Here is a 22,359-nt window from a genome sequence, read left to right on the forward strand (position 1 = left end):
CAGAATTGGCAGTACAGGCGTGAATCATCATTGTTCATCGTCATCTCCAGATCACTATACCACTATCACCATCATCATCATCATCATCACTATAATTTTCATCATCATCATCATCATCACTATTATAATCACCATCATTATCATCATCGTCGTCGTCGTCGTCATCATCATCATCATCATCATCATCATTGTCATTTCCATAGAAACGTCATCTTATCCCATCTCCATTTTCACATCATCATCTTGAATAATAGAAACAATATAATAGGAAACTACCATTTACCAGCTTTCTTCAATCAACATGCGACATCACTTTTGACTCTGAAAGATTTTGATTACCTCTGTTCGCATTGCGAACTTATCGCCTTGTAGGAAGTCAGCTTTTAATAGAATAAAATTAGAACAATCAAAACTAAAAATTAAAAGTTGGAAAGGCAGAGACGCCATCAAAAATATTGCACTGTTTTCGGAGAAATACTATGAAGAACCCGGGAGAGGGATACTCCTGTTGTGTTTTAATGCACATTCTGCAATTAGTCCTATACATACTACCACATCATCGATGTCCTAATGTTGAAAGAAACACACAAAATGATACATGCATTAAGGTTTGGAGTTGGAGGTATGGGAGTAGGATCGAATTTACTAGGAGAGAAGAAGATATAGTAATTTTTTTGAAGGACATTTTTGACGGCGTTCATTTTCTCACTTCTTCATTGTCAGTTTCCAGCAGAAAATCCTTTTTGATATTGAGAATATGTCATTACGTCATCCGTGTGGTGACATCAACGTCATTTTCATCACTTTTTATCAAAGCTATCCTGCTATCACAATTATCATCACCGCCGTCCTGATCATCAGCATCATTATCATCATCCGCATCATAATCTTTATTTTCACCGTCAAGGTCTTCAAACTATGTATCGTGAGCGCAACACAGTGACCGCATTTTTGTTAATTTCGTCACTCCAACTGCCAATGTGACATCGTCATCATACCATGAACAGAGTCAACAATTACAACTGGGTTGCATTTTTAGAACGTTCATACTTATAAGAGCCACAAGTGTGTGTGTGGGGGGGGGGGGTCGTATAGCCCTCCACCCCAATTCCCGCCCCCCCCCCCTCTCGTTCAGCGGCGCATGATTATGCTGTCATTATCAAACAAATTTGAACGCGCCAAACCCCAAAGGTCTCACGTCTTTCTTTTTCAGGTGGGGTGGTTCCATCATGTCTTCCCCTCTCTCATTGCCATCCTCATCACCACCTCTATCATCATCAGCACCTGAAAAAAAAAAACCAACCAAGCGAACAAAAAAACAAAACAAAAACAAAACAAAACAAACACATCAGAATTTGGCCGTGACGTTAGATGGTGTCACTGATTTTACCTTTAGCGATGCAATCACTGACATTAGCAAAGTCTTCATCATTATCACAATCACCGTCATTTCTATCGACAACCCGATCAATAGATCAAGCCCGTTCCCTTCGCTAGTTTATCACTTGCATCATTAGCATCACCGCCATTTTCTTCATCGTAAGCATAACTCAGTCTGCATTATTTCTGTCTAATTCTCCTTCTTATCATCATCATCATCATCGTCATCATCATCATCATCATCATCACCACCACCACCGCCATCTGAATCGCGCCATTATTCTTGTCTTCGAGGCTGGTCCTCTTGCAATGATCACACTCATTGTCAATATCATCTACTGTCCCACCATTCTTTCTCTGGTCACCATAGCAACATTCTGCACAGTCATCCTCATTCTCATCATCATTATCATCAGCTCATTCTTCTTCATCTTATCCTCTACATCGTCATCATCATCATCATCATCATCATCATCATTATCATCGTCCTCATCCCCGTAATGGGTATCGACAAAGTCCTCTGGGACTATTACGTTAGTCACTGACCTAGCATTATCAATACCATCAACTCTGTCATCATTGTCTCAATCGTCACCAAAACAATATCCTCAAAATCCCCATAATTTTCATCATCGTCGTCATCAACCTCCTTCTCAACATCATAATCACTGGCATCATCTCCATCGTCATCGCCATCATCTGCATCATATTGATCAGTAATGACCACATCAGCCTCAACCTGACTGATCCTTTCAACACCATTGTCACTTTCTCGTTGTAACTGACTGTAGCTGCAAGTGCATTTCATTCGCTTCGAAAGTCTTCATCCATCAAGATTCAAAATGAAATCAATTCCTTCATCGTGATTTAATGTCCTTTACCAGTTGATACATCCCGTCGTCATGGCAACGCTCTCAGTGTCTTCCTCCGGGTCGTTGCTGTCATCCATCTTGTCAAATCCATCATCACTGTCATCATTCTCGTCATCTCCTCAGCGGCTAGTTTCAGTATGTCCATCAACCACATTTTGCTTGCAGTGACACGATCTCAGCAAAAAGAACCGCGCGGGTTTTTTTTCCTCGATTCTGTAACTTTGCGTCACTAACATAAACTTTCTTATCACAATTATGTGTTCAGTATTATGTTTGAGTGCGTGTGTATGTGTGCATGTACGTATCAACACCTGCACAGGTAGAAATACTGTGATAGTGATTCTTATACCAGCTATTATGTGACGGGTGTCTTTTCTTAAAACAGATTTATCTTGGTGTTACAGTAGTAGCTGTTTAACACGTTTGTCTGAAAACATTAATTCTACGCTCATGAATAGTCTTGAAAGAGTAATCTAAAGGGGCATTCCAGACGATTTTCATAATTTCACATCATGTAGTACATAAATCGACAGCTCCGTGTGTAGATTTGTGGAATTTATTGTGGTCCTTGAGCAGAGAAACAATACCTAGAAAAACCTTAAACGAATTACACTGAACAATGATGATGACATGGGAGGCTCACATATTTCAGAAATGTAGCAGTGCATTTCCATTACAATACTGCTTGCTTGCAAGTTCACCTGTGTATATTCTATACATACCTTCTTCTTTTGTTCTGCTTCCTTGAGCTCCAACTCATACATTATTATTATTATTATACCTTGTCCATTGCAATTTGTTATATATTTTGAAAACATTCTCATTCTTCATCCTAATCATTATAAATCCTGAAACTCTGTACTCAGCTTAACTAATTCATAGTTGTTCAATGTAAAAATCTGAAAATCATCCGGAGGTTTCCTTTAACGCTCATCAATGTAGCCAGGAAGAGATATAGAGAAAACAACAACAACAACAACAACAAAACAGACAGAAGAGATGTAGAGACGTATATAGAGAAATATTCGTAGATGTAGGGAGTGTGTTTCTGTGTTTTTATAGCGTACACTAATCTGACACAGAGAGAGATAGAGAGAGAGAGAAAAACAAAAGAAAGAGGGAGAGAGAAAGAAAGGACTCATTATCTTCCATTGTGGTTGTGGTTTGTTTCCTAACAACACGCGTGAGCGATCGTTATCAGATTACTCATTGTCGGGGGAAAATATTTACAGTTTCATTTCTCTCCGTATGAATGTAAAGAGTCGATCCATACTAGAGCATTTTGTTCTGCTATGGTATTGCTCACGAATGTTTGTCAAGCGGAAATGCGGCGTTTCAGTTATACCTCTTCATCGCCAGGTGGGTAAGGTATGTCGATTGAATGCGTCTTTTTGTACGGATTTACTGGGTTTGGATGAGTGGCATGAGATCAACGCAAGACTACACATTGCTATACGGGATAAAGAAATGGTGTCGTGTAGTCACTGTAGGTATGGGGCTGCTACAAGGTAGAAAAGGCCACTCAGGATAGATCGATTGCAAATATGCTGTAGATGTCTTTTGTTGTTGTGGTGTTTTCTTTTTCTTGCTTGACCACGTTATTCTGTAATGTGTCATAACCTTGAAAGCGTCCTTCTGTATACTCACAGTTGTCATGTGTATATACTTTACAAACAATGAAGAGCGGAAATTTTGAATCCATTTTATCTCTTGCGCTCTATACTCCATGGGGTGTATATATTTGCATACGATGATAACGTAGGTTGTAATCCGAAGGGGCAAAGTTCGAAATGTATATATATGTACATCATATTCATACGTATACTGTATGAGTATATGTGCATAAGAAGACCTTTTGATAAGAAGAAAAGGTGTTCTAAAGTAGGGTATGGGAAAATTCCTTGAGAGTCGTGTAAATGCTTCTACACATGTAAGCAAATACCCGTACGCAATGATACAATCAGCTTTGCGGCTTCGGGGAACTATCTCGTTATGCTGAAACTCAACTGTATGACTTCATTTCATTTTCATCAATTTCAAGCACATTTGAAAATTAGGTTATTTGCGATCCTTGTCAAACATTATCAATGACAATCTAGCTGAATTAAAGGGATCGTATAGTTTTGGGAGAGACCTAACTTCAGGTTTCTGTCATTTTTCGGTGAGATAATTCAGTAACCTCCAACAAAATAATCATGAAAAGCATGTAATTTCAAGAGGATTTCAGTGTTTATTTGATGAAAATCTGTGATGAAATGGCTGAGTTATCCAAAACAGAGTAATCAGACTAAAAGGTGGAACCCACCTTTCATGAGGACCACTTTGTTTTACTTTGTTTTTGGATATCTCAGCCATTCCAAAACCGATTTCCATCAAATAAACTTTGAAGTCCTCTTAGAATGGCATGTTCTATGCTGTTTTATAAGTGGTTTCTTGGTATCTCATAAAAAGTTCAAAGCCCAATCCTCATCCCCACCATTACTATACCATCCCTTTAAACCGTCGACATACAAAGATACTGATTTTGAGAATGTATAGATCGTCAGCCCTTTTTGTCTGAGCTTGATTTATTATGATGATGATTATTTCAGTATAACAAAGTATAACTTAGCATCACAATTACATGACTCTGGGATTTTTTTTATGTTCTCCCGTTTATCATGTAGAGATTACGATAATCTAATGTATAATGATATCTATGTCTTTAACATTAATGTTTACTTTGTAATCGATCTAGTATGTCATGTCACCGATGAACCCCCAACAGAAACATACTCCCCTATGTTTACAACTGTAGTTACATACGCACATTCAAAATCGAGCTAAATCATTCACAGAAGCACACACACACACACACACACACACACACACACACACACACGCACACTTTGCATACCACTGTCAGACACCCTAATCCAGGCAGGTGCATTTGGGCCCTCCATTGAAAAGATGGTAGTATAGCACACATACCGAATTAACAATTTCCCCCGCGCAAACAAACTATATGCAAAGAATCCGAACTGTACAATGCATCAATTAAAGTCTCAAGCCTTTGTTTGTATACGTGACAACGTGTGTGTATTTATTACCATTCACAGACAGCTAGGACAGGACGTTCGAGAGTCCGCGACGTCCCATTCTTGTATCCAAACATAATCAATATTTCAATAAGAAACAAAAAGAAAAAAGGTCACATCTTCATTTTTGTACACTTTAACATCGATTTTTCTTCTATCAGTTTTCCCCCTTTCCATTTTGCAACATCACGGAAAACAGAAATTAGAATAAAATTGAGAGAAATTTAGCGCTTCATATCTCTTGCGAGCGACAAAAATGAAACGAATGAACTGAAAACTTAGGCGTTCACTTGTTCTATTATTTCGTTTTGATCGTGAGAGATATGCGTCGAAGTCATCGATTTAGCTGCATTATTTAGAAAAATGCGTAGTATTCGATGCTATCCAAAGCTTGCAAGAAGAAAACAATACAATATGTAAATATTCGCAGTTCGCCAGTTAATTAATAATTGCAAGAAATGATAAACAAAGATAAGCGACCAGAAGTGAAGAAGTGAAATCCTTCTTACTAAAACGAGATGCAACATGGTTTGCCCGTAATTAGAGCTTGGGGATTAGTAATGGGATTTTGCGCCGATCTAATACTTCCGGCGTGTCACAAACACAAATCGATATAAATAATTTCTTCCCCGTCAGTATAACGTAATAATCTCGAAGTTCAAACACCCAGGTATATCTCTCGCACGTTTGGCGAAAACGTCATTGAAATATAATAGTACTCTTTTTACAAAAGACTTTACAAAATATACATTCCGCGTTGTTGCCATAGGTCACATTGTTTCCACTTTTTTCCTTCCATAGTTAGCTTTGCATAAGAATGTTAGTGAACACTTTACGATGTATATGCGTTAATTAAGTACTGACACCCGAAAAGGGGGGAGTAATCAGAACAGATCCAGAATAGTTTCATCATCGTCTTGTGATCACAACTCGAATATCATTTGTTTCTTGAGCCGGCGTTAATTCACGCCTGGTTGTATTCCCTTTGTAGTACATAGATGGTTATGAGGTAATTAGCATGAAATGTCGACAAACGAAAAGAAAATATAACAGTACATTCAGATATCGCTATAAACAATCTTTCGTTTTGAAAGCAAATATACGAGTACGATTATTTCAGATGATATAAATCTGTTACTAAGCTCCTTTGCACAAATTTAAGATGCGCCATGGTCGGGGGGGGGGGGAACAAAACAAAAACAAAACAATGCTGAAGTGGGTTACGTAATAGTTATACGAACCACTGGGAATGATTGCAACAAGTTGTGCCGATGTTTCCGACACGTATCCTCTTCAAACAATAAGCACACCATTAATTGGCTTTGAAGTTTCAAGCGAGTACTAATGATAAACATGACTTCCAGGCAAGGTAGAACTGTTTTTCCAATTAACTGTTAGCGAGTTTCATTCTGTTTCGAAACTTTTCTCGCAGTTTTCACAGACTGTACGCTGTTCGGGTCTCTGAAAAAGAATAGGCAGACAATAATACCAAAGTGACGTAAGATTACGCAAACATTTAACATACATAAAGATCTAGTTTTGAATCACAGAGATATCAAACATATACGTCCATATACTGACAAAGTTTTATGAATTAAATCAATCTTGTTATAACTTGCACATGTTATTTCTCTTCACAGAGTATATGAGAGATCGAGACAGATAACCCCGTCTCGTTCCTGTCCTCCTGAAGTCTTCGTTGTTCTCCGAGACTTCATATACCCGTTTCCTTGTGAATACAAAATTCGTTTAGTTCAAAATAGAGAGAACATACGAATAAGGCTCTACGTTGTTCCCCAACATAACTTTTCTTATCTATAAACCTTAACTATTTTCTTTACGCACATTTCCTTATTATGATATGATTTTCAAATCGTGATAATCCAATCTGAATAAAAAGAACGCACTCAAATAAGAGAAAGGTAAATGAGTACCGAGAGTTTTCAGGGTCACAAAATCTATTCCGATTTTCTCATTTTAGGCCTATAACTGAGCACATTGATATTTCAAATCGTCACAAGAGATATATTCATGAATGAATCAAGTCCAATCAAACGTCGTTTTGAGAAGATAAGATATTTTAAAGTACTGCTCGAGAAACTCAACCAGAATAAAGATCATTTACTAGCGGCTTGCTTGCCTTGATAATAATAGCATGTTCACTCTGTGGACATTAATAGGACAGATATGTGCAGGGAAATATCCACACGCAACACATGAGTCATGAGAATAGTTTTGAATCTCTTCAACAAAATGAAAACCACTACAGAAAGAGCATAATACACACGGATGAATTCCCTGCATGAATGACCATACCATTCCGTCTCAAGACCAAACTGAGAGGTAAAAATTGATCTTGTTGTCACAAATAAAAGCATGTTCGTTAAATTAGCATGAAAATCGAGGTCGTCAAAGTAAAAATAAGAGAGACAAAGTTTTCAAAGAAAATACACAAAAAAAAATCACCGGATGAAAAAGGTATACAACTTCTCACCGGGTCGTTTGGCTCTGTGCTTTGTTGTAGTATGCCATTATAAATACAAGCACCATTCGAAAAAAAAAAAAAGGAGAAATGTCTCGTTAGTGTTCAAATTTATGGCAAAGACAGTTTTCATGCAGCACAGAAACATGTCCTTTGAAGAAATGAGCGGCATTAGAGCGCCGTTGCTGCGGTGGGTCTTGTCGGCAGCGGTACGGTCGGCCTGATGGCTGGGTGCGCGGCTCCGTACGGCTCCATGTCGGGTTTCACTAGGATGTACGCTACGGGTCGCTGTACGCCGTCCTGCCCTGGCCACGCCGGGTAGGGCATCATGTACGGTTGCGTGTGAAGACCAGCGGCTGCTGCAGCCGCCGCACCGCCGGGTAGCTTACCGAACGCACTGCCGGGAACTGCGGCGGCCGAGGTAGGGTACATGTGCGGTGGTGGGTACAGGGCTCCATGTGGGAAATCTCGCAGTGCAGTAGAGGATTCCAGTTTTTGGGCCTGCTCGAGTACTGAATATTGACTAGCCACTGCTGCTGCTGCCGCCGCGGCATGGGCGTGATGAGGAGGGAGGTACGACCGACTTTTCTCCGCCGAGCTGAAGTTCATGATATCCGTTGCCGACGTCGTGACCGGGTACGGAGACGATGTCGGGATACAGGGAATAGGGAAGGCGTACTTGTCACGCTTCATCAGCGACTTGGGTTTGCGTCGTGGTCGGTACTTGTAGTCGGGGTGTTCCTTCATGTGCAGAGCCCGGAGACGCTTGGCTTCGTCGATAAACGGCCGCTTATCGTCCTCGGAAAGCAATTTCCACTCCGCTCCTAGCCTTTTACTAATCTCAGAATTGTGCATCTTCGGGTTTTCCTGGGCAAGTTTTCTTCGCTGTCCTCGCGACCACACCATGAACGCATTCATCGGCCGTTTGACATGGTCCGAGTTCTTTCCCATAGCAGAGTCCATCATGATTGCTAGAAAAGTTCTCCGGAGCGATAAAAATCAGAAAAGTGGAATCTGTTGTAGACGCCAAAAAATGTCGAACTGGACGCTGGCCGAGAATGAAGTTAGAATGCGCCAAAGTCGAAGCGGCAATGGAGAGAAAAGAGAAGTTGAAAGGCCGTTGTGATATCCTTGTTAGCGGCTGCTTCGGTTAAATACTGTTTATGAGCATACTATCTCACAACAAATGTAATGTGAACACCGCGAACAGACGGTAATAGAAGATGCGCTAAGTTCAAATACTTCTGCACATGGAGCTAACTACACAGCACATTGTACCAACCCGTTGTAATAACATGAATAATATACTCGTAAAAGCATAATGAGACTACAGCTCCACCAATGGCAATCCAGCGTTACTCATGCATGTAATAAATATACGTCCGGACACCAATGATTGGAGAAGAATGTAAACGCTCGGCAGGTGCTGAATAATTCATATGCAAATCCGCGGGCTGTCTCATAGGCTCCGCCCACACCGTGCGTGCGGCCTGCCTACCTGTTGAAAACATAACAGCTGATTGGTTCAAACGTAGCCAGACGACAAAATGGCTTCATTGTTCTCTTTCGATATCGGCAGGTGATGATAGTGCTAACTCTGATTGTTTACGAGGTATTGTCCGGGTTTCTGTCATTATGACATTATTTAGGATAAAGCTCGGAGTAAAACTATACTTGGCATGTGTGTTTGGCCGTGTGACAGTCTCTTGCAAAGATTTTTCGGCCACAGAGAAAAGTTATCGAGATGCAGATGGTCCAATGTGAACAGTCCCACATACTCTGCAATATGTTAGTTGAATAAAGACATCACATCAGGAACGGGGAGAGTGTAGAAATTACTATCAATTATACTGTAAGAAGGGCAATTATGTAACAGTTTTGCTTGTGACCTTTGTGACTGCATCTGTAAGCTTGAACCTACGGTCGTAATGAACTGTGTCTCAGACTTGCATTGAGCAAAGTTAAATCACTCGATCACGAATTGATGTACGACATGGTAGACCAGTAGTGCAGTGCGTGTGCCGTGTAGCTGGGCCGTGGTATCCTGCATCTTGCAAGATAGACCAAAAGCCTAATTCAAGGCATGCCTTTGCAGTCGTTTAGCTTTGTTTTTGATGGGGGTGGCTTTCAATCAGTGACATGGCATGGGATTTGTAACCATGGCAACTTTATTCATGATTAGACCTAGATCTAGTCGTATTTCAGGAAGGTAGATATATATTTGATATTACTAGGATATTTTTTTCCCCAGTTCCTCTATTCTATGCTCCAACCCATGATTCTGATGCCATTATATTTATCTCTCTCTCTCCCCCTCTCACTGTATTCCTTTCGCATGGCAGTTGCTCGGTTTTTCACCACAACACATGAGCAGTATGGCTTCAGGCATGCTGCTTACCTACACGATAAATTATGATGCGAAGAAGAGCAGCAAATTGATGCAGAGACAGCAGCAGCCAACGTCAACCGGACCAGTTTGGGTGGGTCAAATCGATAAAAATTTTACATCCAGTGCAAGTTAACAAGGTGATGAACATGACAGCAATGCTCATGCATAGTAACTGTCTTCACATTTAAACAGATATTTGATGTATGTGATTAACTAACTAGTACTGATTTTTGTGTGTATCTGGTCTGGATGTCAAGAAAAGGAACTGTCCCATATACTTTAGGACTGTAGGAGCTTGGCTGGTGCCGGGATGATGATGATGGTGATGATGGTGATGATGCAGAAGAAGACAAAGAATAAGAGGAACAGGATGGTGAGGATTAAGAGGGTGAGGAGGCTGATGGTAAAAAGTTGATGGTAACAATAATTATAGTACTAAGTGCAGGGATGCCAAGTTCAAAAAATTGTTATGAGTGAGATTTTCATGACTCAGCATCGCTCGGCATCTCGGCGCGCGAATGTGCCAGCGAGCGAGGGTGTGGGAGGGGTTTTTCCCCCCTGTGGCCTCCCACGGTAGGGAGCTTTTTCAATTTTTAACTCTTAATGGTGCGATCAGGTGCATACTTAGCCTTAGGTGACCATTTTCTACTTATTTTGAAAGACAAAAGGGAAATGTACCTTCAATTGCAACTATCACTTTAATCTTTTGAGCTATGCTCATTATTATAGGTCAAAGTTGCAGACTTCACCCGATGCGTGAGAAAAATGGGTGCCATGCGTGAGATCGTGAGACGGCCCCTAAATGCTTGAGTCTCACGCAGAATGCGTGAGACTTGGTAGCTCTGTAAGTGTTAGTTATAATATAGTAGTAAAATGTAGTGTTGATAATAGTAATCATAACCATTTCTGTTTTGCTGTGCATTAATATTACAAAGCACATTTAGAGATAAACTAGCATGGATGTTACTGCATCATTACAATATGGGCCATCTTTATTCTAGTAGCAATTGGACATTAAGTGTGCATCATTATAGTATGTCATGTTTCTCTGTGCTTGGTGACAGAACCAGGCCCTTATCAGAGGTAGAGTTTAAAGTTTTAAATTTTTTTTTTTTTTTTTAGCTATTCACCTGCAGACTTCATATCAAAGAAATTAGGCTATAAACAACATTTTGTAAGGCAAGAGAGATACGTTTGGTCCCCAGTGATGTGTTATAATCATCAGTGGAAATTTTTTATACCCACTAACAAAATAATTACAAAAAGTGTAAGGATGAAGATTCCAGGCATTGTATTTCAATTGAAATGAAGTAATAATTGTGATATAGTAGGTAGTTTGATTTGAATCACCATGTTATGGTGCCTTTGGAGAATCTCAATATTTCCTGCAAATAATGGAGATAACAGCTATCACATTAGATGAATCATTATCTACTTCCATCGTTCCAGTGCAGTTCTTGGAGACTGAAAGTAGAGAGAGAGACTGAAATGGTAATAAATTCTAATTTAAAGAAGAGATGAGTATTCAAAATATTTAAAAAAAAAGTCCTGGTAGGCTATGCAGTCATTTGAGTAAAATGAAAGAAGCTGAACAGTGTATGCATCCATCCTGATAATTTTGTGACAATCTAATGAATTCATCAACCTAGTTCTAGAACACAAGCAAAGAAAAAGATGCATGATTGGAGATAATTGTGCCTCGGGATACTTCATAAAGACCTGTGCATTCTGTCCGTGGATGATATATTTTTAGCCTCATGAATAGCAATGCAGGCAGACATATAGCCCCAGAGAGCGTATGACCATTTTTCTTCTTTGAAACTGCCTGCATCGGGCCAGCTAAATTAGATTATCATTTTACATTGTTGTACTTCTTAATTTACCCCTCTCTGTGCGGAACCCCTGAAACAGATTACGATTCTGCTTGAAGGGTGGAGAGTCACAGTGCATCATATACATTTTTATCCTAGCAACAAGCAGCCAACACAATTGCTCTAAGAGTCTAAAGCCCATAATAGACACCATAATGAAGTTGACACACTTCTCAAGGCCATGCCCAATTGGTACTTTGTCAGGGGTATCAATTATTCACAGTCCTTTTCTCCACAGCTAAGGACTGTGGATACCCCGCTGACAGGCAGATGTTAAGAAACAAAAGGTTCCAAATACAGGGTCCCCCCCCCCCCCCTCTTGTCCTACAGACAGAAAATAAAAGAGTACCTGAAGCTTGGAACGAGCTCTCAATAGCCCCTGTGTCATTCAATGGCACCCCCTCTCAGAAATAATACACTCAATACCAGTCGATTGTTTGACTCTCCTCACAAATTGAAACGAATTAGACCATGGACAAGGAGTGAAACATGCACTGGGTTTGTCCTTAAGTTACTATTCTCTCTCTCTTTCTTTTTTTCGTGTGGGTGACAATAAAATCACAAAGAATAGCCTAATCCTATTTTCTAGGAGGCAGATGAGATAATAAATGAGTGGGAGAAATAAAAGCTTTCAGTCCCCCCCCCCCCCCCCCCCCATTCTGCTTGCTTGGTTGTGTGGCGTAAGGTAAGAGGTAGTGGCGGGCGTGTCAATCTCGTAATGAATTGGTATGAGGTCTCTATTTATTTGGCCTTTTGTCTGACTCCTAACAACTGGGGTACGGGGCAGTATTGCTCGACAATCGCTGAATTAGCTGATGAATTGCGTCCTTGTTGTGGGAGGGTTGTCATTATTTTCACCGTTTTGTGATTCAAATGAGTATTTACATGTTGTCATTGTGCAGAGGCGGAACACATTAATTATGGAATCATTAGCGATTGGTATTGGGGTGTATGATTTTATGTGGGGATGTGACTGTGTAGCATTGTGTGTGTGTGTGTGTCTATGACATATTGAGAGTGAAAAATGAGTTGTAACACCAATGGCAATTCTTGAGTATGTGGTCAGTTTCAGTGCTTTGTACCTCTTGCGTGCACCAAAAGCAAAAAGAATGCTTTTCAGGTGTACAGATATGATTATTGGAAGCTATTTATTGCAGAGATGATGCTTTTATTTTCAAGGTCATCATGAAATAGGTTGTAGAGGATGATGTTTTTTAGAATGAGTGATGCCTGTTGGAAATAATTGTATATCTATGTCTTCCACCTATTAGAATGTCACTCTTCTCTCTCCAATGACAGTAATTGTGGGTTTTTTTTCTGTCAACAAGCAACTCTTTATTATTGTGTGAATGGACATTCTTTGTTTCCTCTATCTCTCTATACCTGCTGTCATTCATCTAACATTCATGGAAATGAATCTTGTACTTTTTAGTTGCTGTTGCATGCTGAGTCTATTTCCTTACCACCACTGTCTTCCTTCTTTCCACCGACAATGATTTGCGTCCAGATAGTTTTCAAATTCACGTAAACTACGTCTAAAGACCTTTTCACAAACAATGCATTTCTGTTGAAAGCTGAGCTTGTCAAAAAATGCAATCTCTCTTTATTTCAGGCGTGACTCTTAGAGCTTTAAGCTTCGAGAGAACTATTCAGGAATTGTCTGGAAAAACAACAACTGTGAATGTATTTGCGTTAAACCTGTCTATGTCTATCAAGATCTATTCAATTCTCAGCATAAAGGTTATCTTCATAAATTGCAAATTGCAGATTGTTAAAGTGTTCCATTTTGTAAGTTCTGAGTTAATCTTTGCCCTCTTTTTCTTGTTAGGGCCTCTTTTTGCCAAAAATAGGAAACCTTGCTATTTACAGAAAGATTTTTATATGTTTTTTGTTTTGTTTTATTGAATTCATTTTTTTTTCTTCTGGTTTACTGCATTGATCATAAATTGTAACTTGCACAAGGACTATTGCCGTTTTTTCCCCATGGCATTTTTTCCATAATAACCCAAAAGGAGATATTCATCTGTTTTACTGTACACTTGAGTCTCCTGTAATAATGCTGATTGTGCCTGGAAGATACAGTGGATGGGGAAAGTGATGGAATCGTTTCCTGTCAGTGTCCATGATCAAGTGATAGTGTCGATTGGGAAATCAAGAGCATCACAAACTTGAGCGATATCAAATCGCATCCACCGGCAGGACAAGTCGTAATGACCAGTGCTAAATTCACTGAATATTCTTATTTCTTATTATCAGTGTCAGAGAACAGTCTCTGTGAAACTAAAAGGGTAGGGAAACTCACATATAGAAATTGTCAGTGACCGAGTTTCAAAGTTTCTGTTGAGAAGGATGACAAAGATAACGAGACCCCACACTCCTTGAGGCTATTCAATTCATTGAACTCAAGTAACTCTTTTCATACATCCTAAGACAATACGTGCTTACAAAATAAAGGTTTCAGATTTGTTTTCAGTGCAAACAAGTTTATACACAGATCTTTCAGCCATTGACTGTGGGTGACAGCTGGTGCTACTTCAATAGACCGATTCACAAAACACATTCAAATTTATGGATGTTTCTTCCATACTGATAAAAGCCATGTTCAGACGTATTTCTAGTCGGGGTAAAAATTTATGGCACGGCAATTAAAATTCAAATTAATGCATATCTTACCACGACCCTTGTGTCCACACGACGGTCGTGGGAAGAAACTCCGACCAATTTATGTGCGAGGGTCGGTGTAACTTCCGGAAGTGGTAGCGCGGCGCACGTCGACCATGCAATTGTTTTTTTACCAGTGGCATTTGTCTTCTCCATTCTTGTTGATGGAAATTTCTGCATGAGCGCTAGCTTCTTCGTCGTGATCGACTAAGTTAGAATTGCACTACACGCGCACGTGTACTCGCAAAATGTCAACATTGCGATTTGACCCGGGAAGTTTTACCTAGGTCGTAAGGTATGTAAGTTCATAGATACTCCGAGGGCTTGTCCGCACGGGCAATTTACTCCGACCGGCTAGTCGTAGTAGCGAGATACTCCTGAGAAAACTCAGGAGTATCTCGTTCGGAGGAAGAGGTCGTGGTAAGTTCCTCCGATCGGAGGAAGTTACAACGACCTTGTTCAGACGGGCACTACTCCGACCTATCCTCCGAAGTTACTCCGACCAAGCTTCCTCCGACCCTTCCTCCAAAGTTACTCCGACCAAAACTGCCTCCGTCTGAGCACAGCTCTAGTAACGAGCTATTCTATTAACCTGTACCTCAAAAACAATTTTCAATACTTGGAATCTAGTTTGCATTCATAGCGATTGCTATGTCAGGCAAACCTTGTGCAAGCTTTCAGGTTGTCAAGAAGAACCATTATCAGAAAAGGCATGCATAAAATTTGAATATGTTAGTAAACAGGTCTATTATCAATATTCAACAGCTAGATTCATCTTTTAACTATCATTATTGTTGTATAATGTAACCAGATGTAGTATGCCCTTGGCAACGGCACTATATGGTACGCGCATGTACACCACCGTAACCAGGGCCATGAGTTCCGTACCAATAAAGCTTCAAGCCAGCAAGATGTACCTCTAGTACCGTCTCCGAATCAAACCTTATTTCTGCGTCTCTCTTTACTTTTGTGTTATGAAACTGCCACAAAGTCCTACCCCATAACACAACAATTATCGGTCACTGGTGTTCGTCCCTTCATCTCCTGCATGACCCTGGTTGAAGTTACTTTGTGTTCTGAGTAAGTCATCGCAAGTCTATTAAAGCACTTGGGGTCTCTTTCACGTAGAACTGAAATCATTCCCAAGTTCCATGCAACTGATCTTGAAAAAAAGAAAGAAAATTGGGATCAATCAGTCCTCAGAAGTTAGAAAACTAAACCATTATAGGAACATCATCTTGTGCCCACCTTGCCACTCTCTAGAATACATCTTCTACAAGTATCTGTCCCAGTGAGATCTGATCTCAATCTGTCCCAACTCTGGGTTCATTGCTTTGTTCGATATAGTTCCCATGTTATTGAAACAGGGCCCTAGACTCCAGCTTCTATTGATAGTATCCATGAGCATCTCCATTTCTCTACACACCAGCTTCGTGTTACGTCTAATTAAGGAAGAAAAACATGGAGACTTTAAATATCAAACACAGATGTATCCATCGTTGTCAGTTTGAGGTATCTGAATTTAAATCTACTGAAAAAACAACAACAAAAGAGATTAAAGTGCATTGTACATTTGTGATGATTTTTATGTCAGTATCTTAAAGGACAAGGTCACCTTCATAGACATGTGGATTGAGTGAATGCAGCAATATTAATAGAAGACATCAGTAAGAGTTTGAGGAAAATCGGACAATCCGTTTAAAAGTTATGAATTTTTGAAGTTTCTGCTTAGTCACTGCTGGATGAGAAGACTACTAAGCTTGTGATGGAATATGTGTACAACGATATAAAGAAAATATAAAGAAAATTCAAGATATTTTCACTTTTCTCGCATAATAGAAGAACATTTGACTTCCCTCTTTTAGAAGGCAAGGGGAATAATATCAGTGACGAGTCGAGGCAATGTGCACCTTTTTTTTTTTCAAAAAGTAAAATTTTGAGGAATTCTTCTTTATATTTTCCTTATATCGTTGGTGTGACATCATACACTGTAGTAGTCTTCTCATCCAGCAGTGACTTTGCAGATACTTTTAAAAATTCATAACTTTTGAACGGATTGTCCGATTTTCCCCAAACTCTCACTGATGTGTTCTAATAAATACTGTTGCATTCACTCAATCCACATGTATATGAAGGTGAACTTGTCCTTTAACAATTATTTCTTGTTAGGAGTAAATAAGAGCAGTATCATTAAAAATATTTCATTTTTCTCTATTTGATGGTGACCTACAACTTAAAAAAGTTTGAAAATGGCATTTATCTGTATTTGCACTGCTCAAACTCTTAATATGTAGTGTCGTGATTGTTGCATAGTTATGATTCTGTTTGTTTATCTAAACTTGTCCATACATACAGTGGCATGGCACACTTAAAGGTCCTGTTTACCTTTGGGAGGAGTGAGTTAAAAAATGTTAAAGATATCACTTTTGATGCATGTGTGTAGGTCAGTTGTATCACAAAACATGCTGCCATATAAGATTTTTGCAATGAAGCCTAAAATATTCCAAGATATCAATGTTTTTCTCATTAAACCCTAACTGTAGACGGGTTAGTCTGAAAACATTTTTATTATAACTATTGTTCACGTTGTGTATATCTAACAATACTTAACATTGATTATACTGGTTCAAATTCTTACATTGGTTGTTTTTATCCCTAACTCATATTTTAGAACCATTTTGAAGCACTAATGCTGGGCTTTTGTTTCATCTGCAAATGGTAAATTATGCCTTTGAAATGATTAAAATGATTTTTGACTGGATAATGGAAGTTCCAACTACTCTCCATTCGCTGGACAACTATCCCCCATTCCTAGAAATCATAGATGGCTTGCCTCCTCCAATATGATGTCACGCCTCCTTGACCTGGGCTGACCTGTTGGCCTTTAACCAATAAAGACACTTACCTCATTCAGTTTTCGTGCTTGAGATGTTTAGTGATGTCACAATGTTTCATTGACTCATTGTGATCATGCTTCTTTTTTTTCCAGTGTTTCTGAGATTTACTGACTTTGTTTTTCCCCAAGTCCTTAAGAAATTTACCACTAAAGTCCTTGTTTGTGTCTTTACAGTGGCAATTCCAAGTAAGCCGTGCAGCCAAAGTTAGCATTCCTCAAGACATTGAAAGCAACTGAGTGGATCTCTGTCCAGTTTTGATATGCTGTGTACGAGCAGTTTATAACAATGATCCTTTTTAACCTGTTCCTCATGGGAACCTGGTGGCCTGCATATTAAGTCTATGGACATTTCAGAATTCATGGAACAGGTTAAAATGTTTCCAGTGATAGATATTAGCCATAAATCAACCTGTGGAAATCTTCATCTATGCAGACATACAGGGAACAGTTTTCCCAAATTTTACATGTGGGTTCAGTAAATGCAGAAATGTCCATGGGATGTATCAGTGAAAATTGAGGAAAATTTAACAATCTGGTCAGAAGTTATTGATTTGTACATTTTTGGTTAAATCCATGACTGGAAAAGAAGGTAAATAATAAACTCTCTGTGAAACAGAGCAAATGGTTTTCGGTTCAAGAACCAATAATTGGGTTTGGAAGGAATTAAAAAAAGAAGCGTTTATAAACAGAGAAGTCAAGACACATTAACAATTTTAGTTTGTTTGTTTGTTTGTTTTTAAATGAAAGGAAGAGAATCAGGAGATGGATAGAAGTAGCAGGTAAGAGAGCTTTGGGGGTTGGGATGATGCAAAGCCTACAAATACCAGCTGGTGGTTTGAGGGGGGGGGGGGTCACCGGGGCAACGGGCAACAAATTGCTTCCTATTCAGTAGCCAAAATGGCCTGAAGAAAGAGAAGGCAAAGGAAACAAAGAGAGATAGGGAGAGATAGAGAGAAAATGAGAGAGACAGACATATGGATGGACAGATAGAAAGAGAAGGAGAAAGGGAAAGAACAGGAGAGTTTGAGGAAGAAAGAGAGAAGAAAAGGAAGTGGAGAGGGAGAGGGAGAGAGAGTGGACACCAGTACCAGGGGCGGATATCGCAATCTACACACCATTCTGTATCATTGAATTTCTGCCCCAGTATCGAATTTACAAAACGATACCCACGAGAAGAGGAGAGGGGGGCGAGGGAGAGGAAAGGAGAAGTAAAAAGAAATATAGCCAGCTGGGAACATAAGAGAGGGAGAGGGAATGGGGGGAAAATGGACTGTTCAGATGAGTTTCACTAATGAAATCAAGTTTATTGGATGAGTCCCGGGCAATTTTATTATCATCGATAAAAAGAGGGGATGATCGGGAGGCAGTCTGAAAGAAAATACGGGCAAGGGCTCTGGGAGCGGTGGAGGAGGGGGGAAGGAAGAAGGAAGAAAGAGAGCATCATTTCCATGTCTTAGATTCATCAGAACCGCCTTTTAGAATAATGATGATATTTATAAAAAAAAAAGAGAAGAAAAAAAGATCCCTTCACCGCACCCAGCCCCCTTGCTCTGTTGTTTTTCTTCGCCGCGGCAACATGCTCGTAATTCAATCTGGTCCGGGACACGGATTGGGACGAGGGGTTCTGGCAAACTCAATCATGATGTTACAACTTGCCAAGAGCATCATCTTTGCTGATTACTGTGTAAACCACCCACCCATTTAAATACGACTGCGTTGGACCACGTACACAACAAAATGTCTCCATGATTATTAGGATTGGGGGTGGGGGGGGGGGGGAGAGAGAGAGGAAAAAAATCTAACATTTTTGCACATAATATGTCATTGAGCCGCATTGAAGGTGAGGTTTAGGGAATTTGAAGTGTACTTAAATATCAGTCGCACTTATCTTTGTTGGTAACTGTCATTCATAATAAGGCAACTCTGCAAACATAATTGTTGTTAATAATATATCTTGTTATCTTTATAAACCCCCTCCCATACTATTACACCTCAAGGGCCTAATGTGACCAGTGTTATTGAAAAATATCAGATTCTTTAAAAGTAAAAGCATCTAGATCATATGATCTGTTCCTTTTCTAAGTCTGGAGAAGATGGTGAAAATTAATGGTTTCATGACATTTGCTCCTGCGACAGTTGCCCCCATAAAATATCTGCACGCTATGTAAGCCAAATATAAAACCTACCCACAAACATAACCCTAACCCTAATCCTAATCCTCACACCAAACTACACCTAAAACCCTATCACAACCCTAAACCTAACCTGAAGTCCTTGGAGAAAATAAGACCAGAGCAATTGTCATGTCACCAAATTTATATATTTTCATTTAATCCTTTGATTGATACAGCTTTGATTTTACTAAAACCCTATCACAACCCTAAACCTAACCTGAAGTCCTTGGAGAAAATAAGACCAGAGCAATTGTCATGTCACCAAATTTATATATTTTCATTTAATCCTTTGATTGATACAGCTTTGATTTTACTCCTATGAATTTGCATTACAAAACATTCTTGATCCTCATGTCTTCCAACTAAATCAGCTTTTTTTGATTACGTAAGAAATTAATATAGTTTTAATTATTTGAAGGACATAACAGTAACATTCTGTAAACATCTGCTGGTTAATTAGAATTACACATTGAATTTAAGAATCACTTTGTCGTCACTGTAGTGAATATTTGCGTTGCGATCCTGTTCGCAATCCAAAATAATGTGTCCTTTTGAAGGCAATGAGAATGGCACTTTAAATGTAATTCATGTAATCCTTAAAAATGGGCTTGCCAGTATATCTACCTGATGGCAAGTCAGGTATTTGTCAGTAGCAATAGAAAAGGTTTGTTATTTCTTTTAAATGCATGCTATGCAAAACATTGAAATGGATGCTTGTCATACGTTGATTGATGGACCATTCTTACCACCTGGTCTTCTTAAATTCATTCTTTGTCTGAACATGAATTCCATAAATTGTCACATCAAAAAGGGCAAGCTCATGCATAATGTCACATTAACAACTTAGACCCCATTTACAGTGCGGGGCTGGGCCGAGCCGCGGCCGAGCCCAGCCTCAATTGCGAGGCCGGGCCCCGCAATTTCGTCCGTTTACACTGCCGGGCTCGGCCGCGCTTTTGATTCAAACTTTTCAATATTTTGTCGTAGTGGCGCTCTGCTTGTAAACAAACGCAATTTGGTATTGTCTGGTTTTCAGACCCTTTGCCAAATGAATTCTGTGGCGACGGGCAAAGGCCTTTGCCGAAGCAAAAAATCCTTTGCAGGACAAAACCACCTTAAACTATACTAGTTTTCGACGTTGAAGGGGTTAATGTCCTGAATAGCGAAAGATACAGGCAGAGGGTTTGGAAGCCAGACTAAAATTGGCTGCGCATTTGGCCCAGTTTGCGTTTACACTGAGAAAAGGCCGGGCTCGGCCGCGGCTCGGCCGCGGCCGAGACCACCTCCAGAGCGAGGCCAAATGTGAGGCCAATTTTGGCCTCGCATTTGGCCTTTTGCGCGTTTACACTGAAATGAACGTGGGCTGGGCCGCGGCCGAGCCTCGCACTGTAAACGGGGTCCAAGAGTGAAGTGCCTATAAACTAGCTGAGAAAAAAAGAAAGGTCATTTGTACCCATTTGCACATGAGCCTTGTCTGAACTGGTGTATTATAGTTGCAGGAAATAGGAACCTAACTAATAGTTTTATATGACATGTGATAGTGTGTCATCATGATCATTGATAGTGTCTTTATGTGACTCATTAGACTCTGGAGCTCAGTTTTTCTATTAAAATGTTCAGAATAAATTTCTTCTCATTAGAGATAGCATACAAAGGCCCTCTATTTCCCATAATCCTCTGACTTTGGTTGGAGTGTTTGCCAAAGTACACTGATTGCATTATATATCTTTGGTTTTATTCCGTTTTGTTATACAAATTCTTGAGAAACTTTTCTCTTTTATTTTGAAATCCATAAATCACATGTTTTATGTATTTGTAGAGCCCTGTTTAACAGGACCTCATGAAAGATCACCTTTAACTAGTGAATTGGTTACCCTGTTCAAATGATGAAACCAGATAAATGAATGAGAAACATTTGGGTGTGCACAGATATGCCCTAACATTTTTTAGGCATTTATTAATTTAGCAAATATCATCATTTATCAAACCTTAAAAACTGCCCCAAACGTCGTAGACTTGTTTGACGTCATTGCGGTATTAGGAAGGTCAGAGATTCAGTCATGATTCAGCAAACTTTATAGAAAGAGCTTAAAATAAGGAGTTCATCCATAGGGGCTGGTATGGCTTCTTAACATGGATAAGGAAATAAATTAAACTTCATAAAAAGAACTGAAAATGATTGGTGCATCTAGAGAAACGGACCTATGGCTTCTTGTCATGGACTAGGAAAGTAATAACATGTTTGAAATGGCTTCCTTAAAGGACAAGTCCACCTTCATATATACATAAGGATGAAATTGAGAGAATGCAGCAATATTAATAGAACACATCAGTGAAAGTTTGAGGAAAATTGGACAATCCATTCAAAAGTTATGAATTTTTGAAGTTTCAGTGCCACCATTGCTGGATGAGAAGACTACTACAACTTGTGATATCACATACATAGAACGATATAAGGATATTAAAGAAAATTCAACATATTTCCACTTTTCTAGCATAATAATAGAGCACTTCACTCGCCTCTTTCAGAAGGCAGGGGGAATAATATTACCCTTAA

The 22,359-nt window shown here is 39.5% G+C and overlaps 1 protein-coding gene and 1 long non-coding RNA gene across 2 annotated transcripts in view; one reads left to right on the plus strand and one right to left on the minus strand.

Moving 5' to 3' along the window:
* Positions 1-7,982: 7,982 nt before the first annotated feature.
* Positions 7,983-8,973, minus strand: LOC139741873 (transcription factor Sox-14-like). The gene has a single exon (XM_071652449.1). The coding sequence runs from the start codon at positions 8,775-8,777 to the stop codon at positions 7,983-7,985; it is 795 nt and encodes a 264-aa protein (XP_071508550.1). The 5' UTR covers positions 8,778-8,973.
* Positions 8,974-10,233: 1,260 nt separating this feature from the next.
* LOC139741874 (uncharacterized) overlaps positions 10,234-22,359 on the plus strand; it is a 98,957-nt gene continuing 86,831 nt past the window's right edge. The window contains exon 1 of the long non-coding RNA XR_011711649.1: positions 10,234-10,291. This is a non-coding gene — a long non-coding RNA (uncharacterized lncRNA). The remainder of the gene's footprint in view (positions 10,292-22,359) is intronic.

This window comes from Diadema antillarum, unplaced genomic scaffold, assembly GCF_040938485.1.
Source record: "Diadema antillarum isolate AM-2024a unplaced genomic scaffold, OU_Dant_1.0 seq00000960_RagTag, whole genome shotgun sequence".
Lineage (NCBI taxonomy): Eukaryota > Metazoa > Echinodermata > Echinoidea > Diadematoida > Diadematidae > Diadema > Diadema antillarum.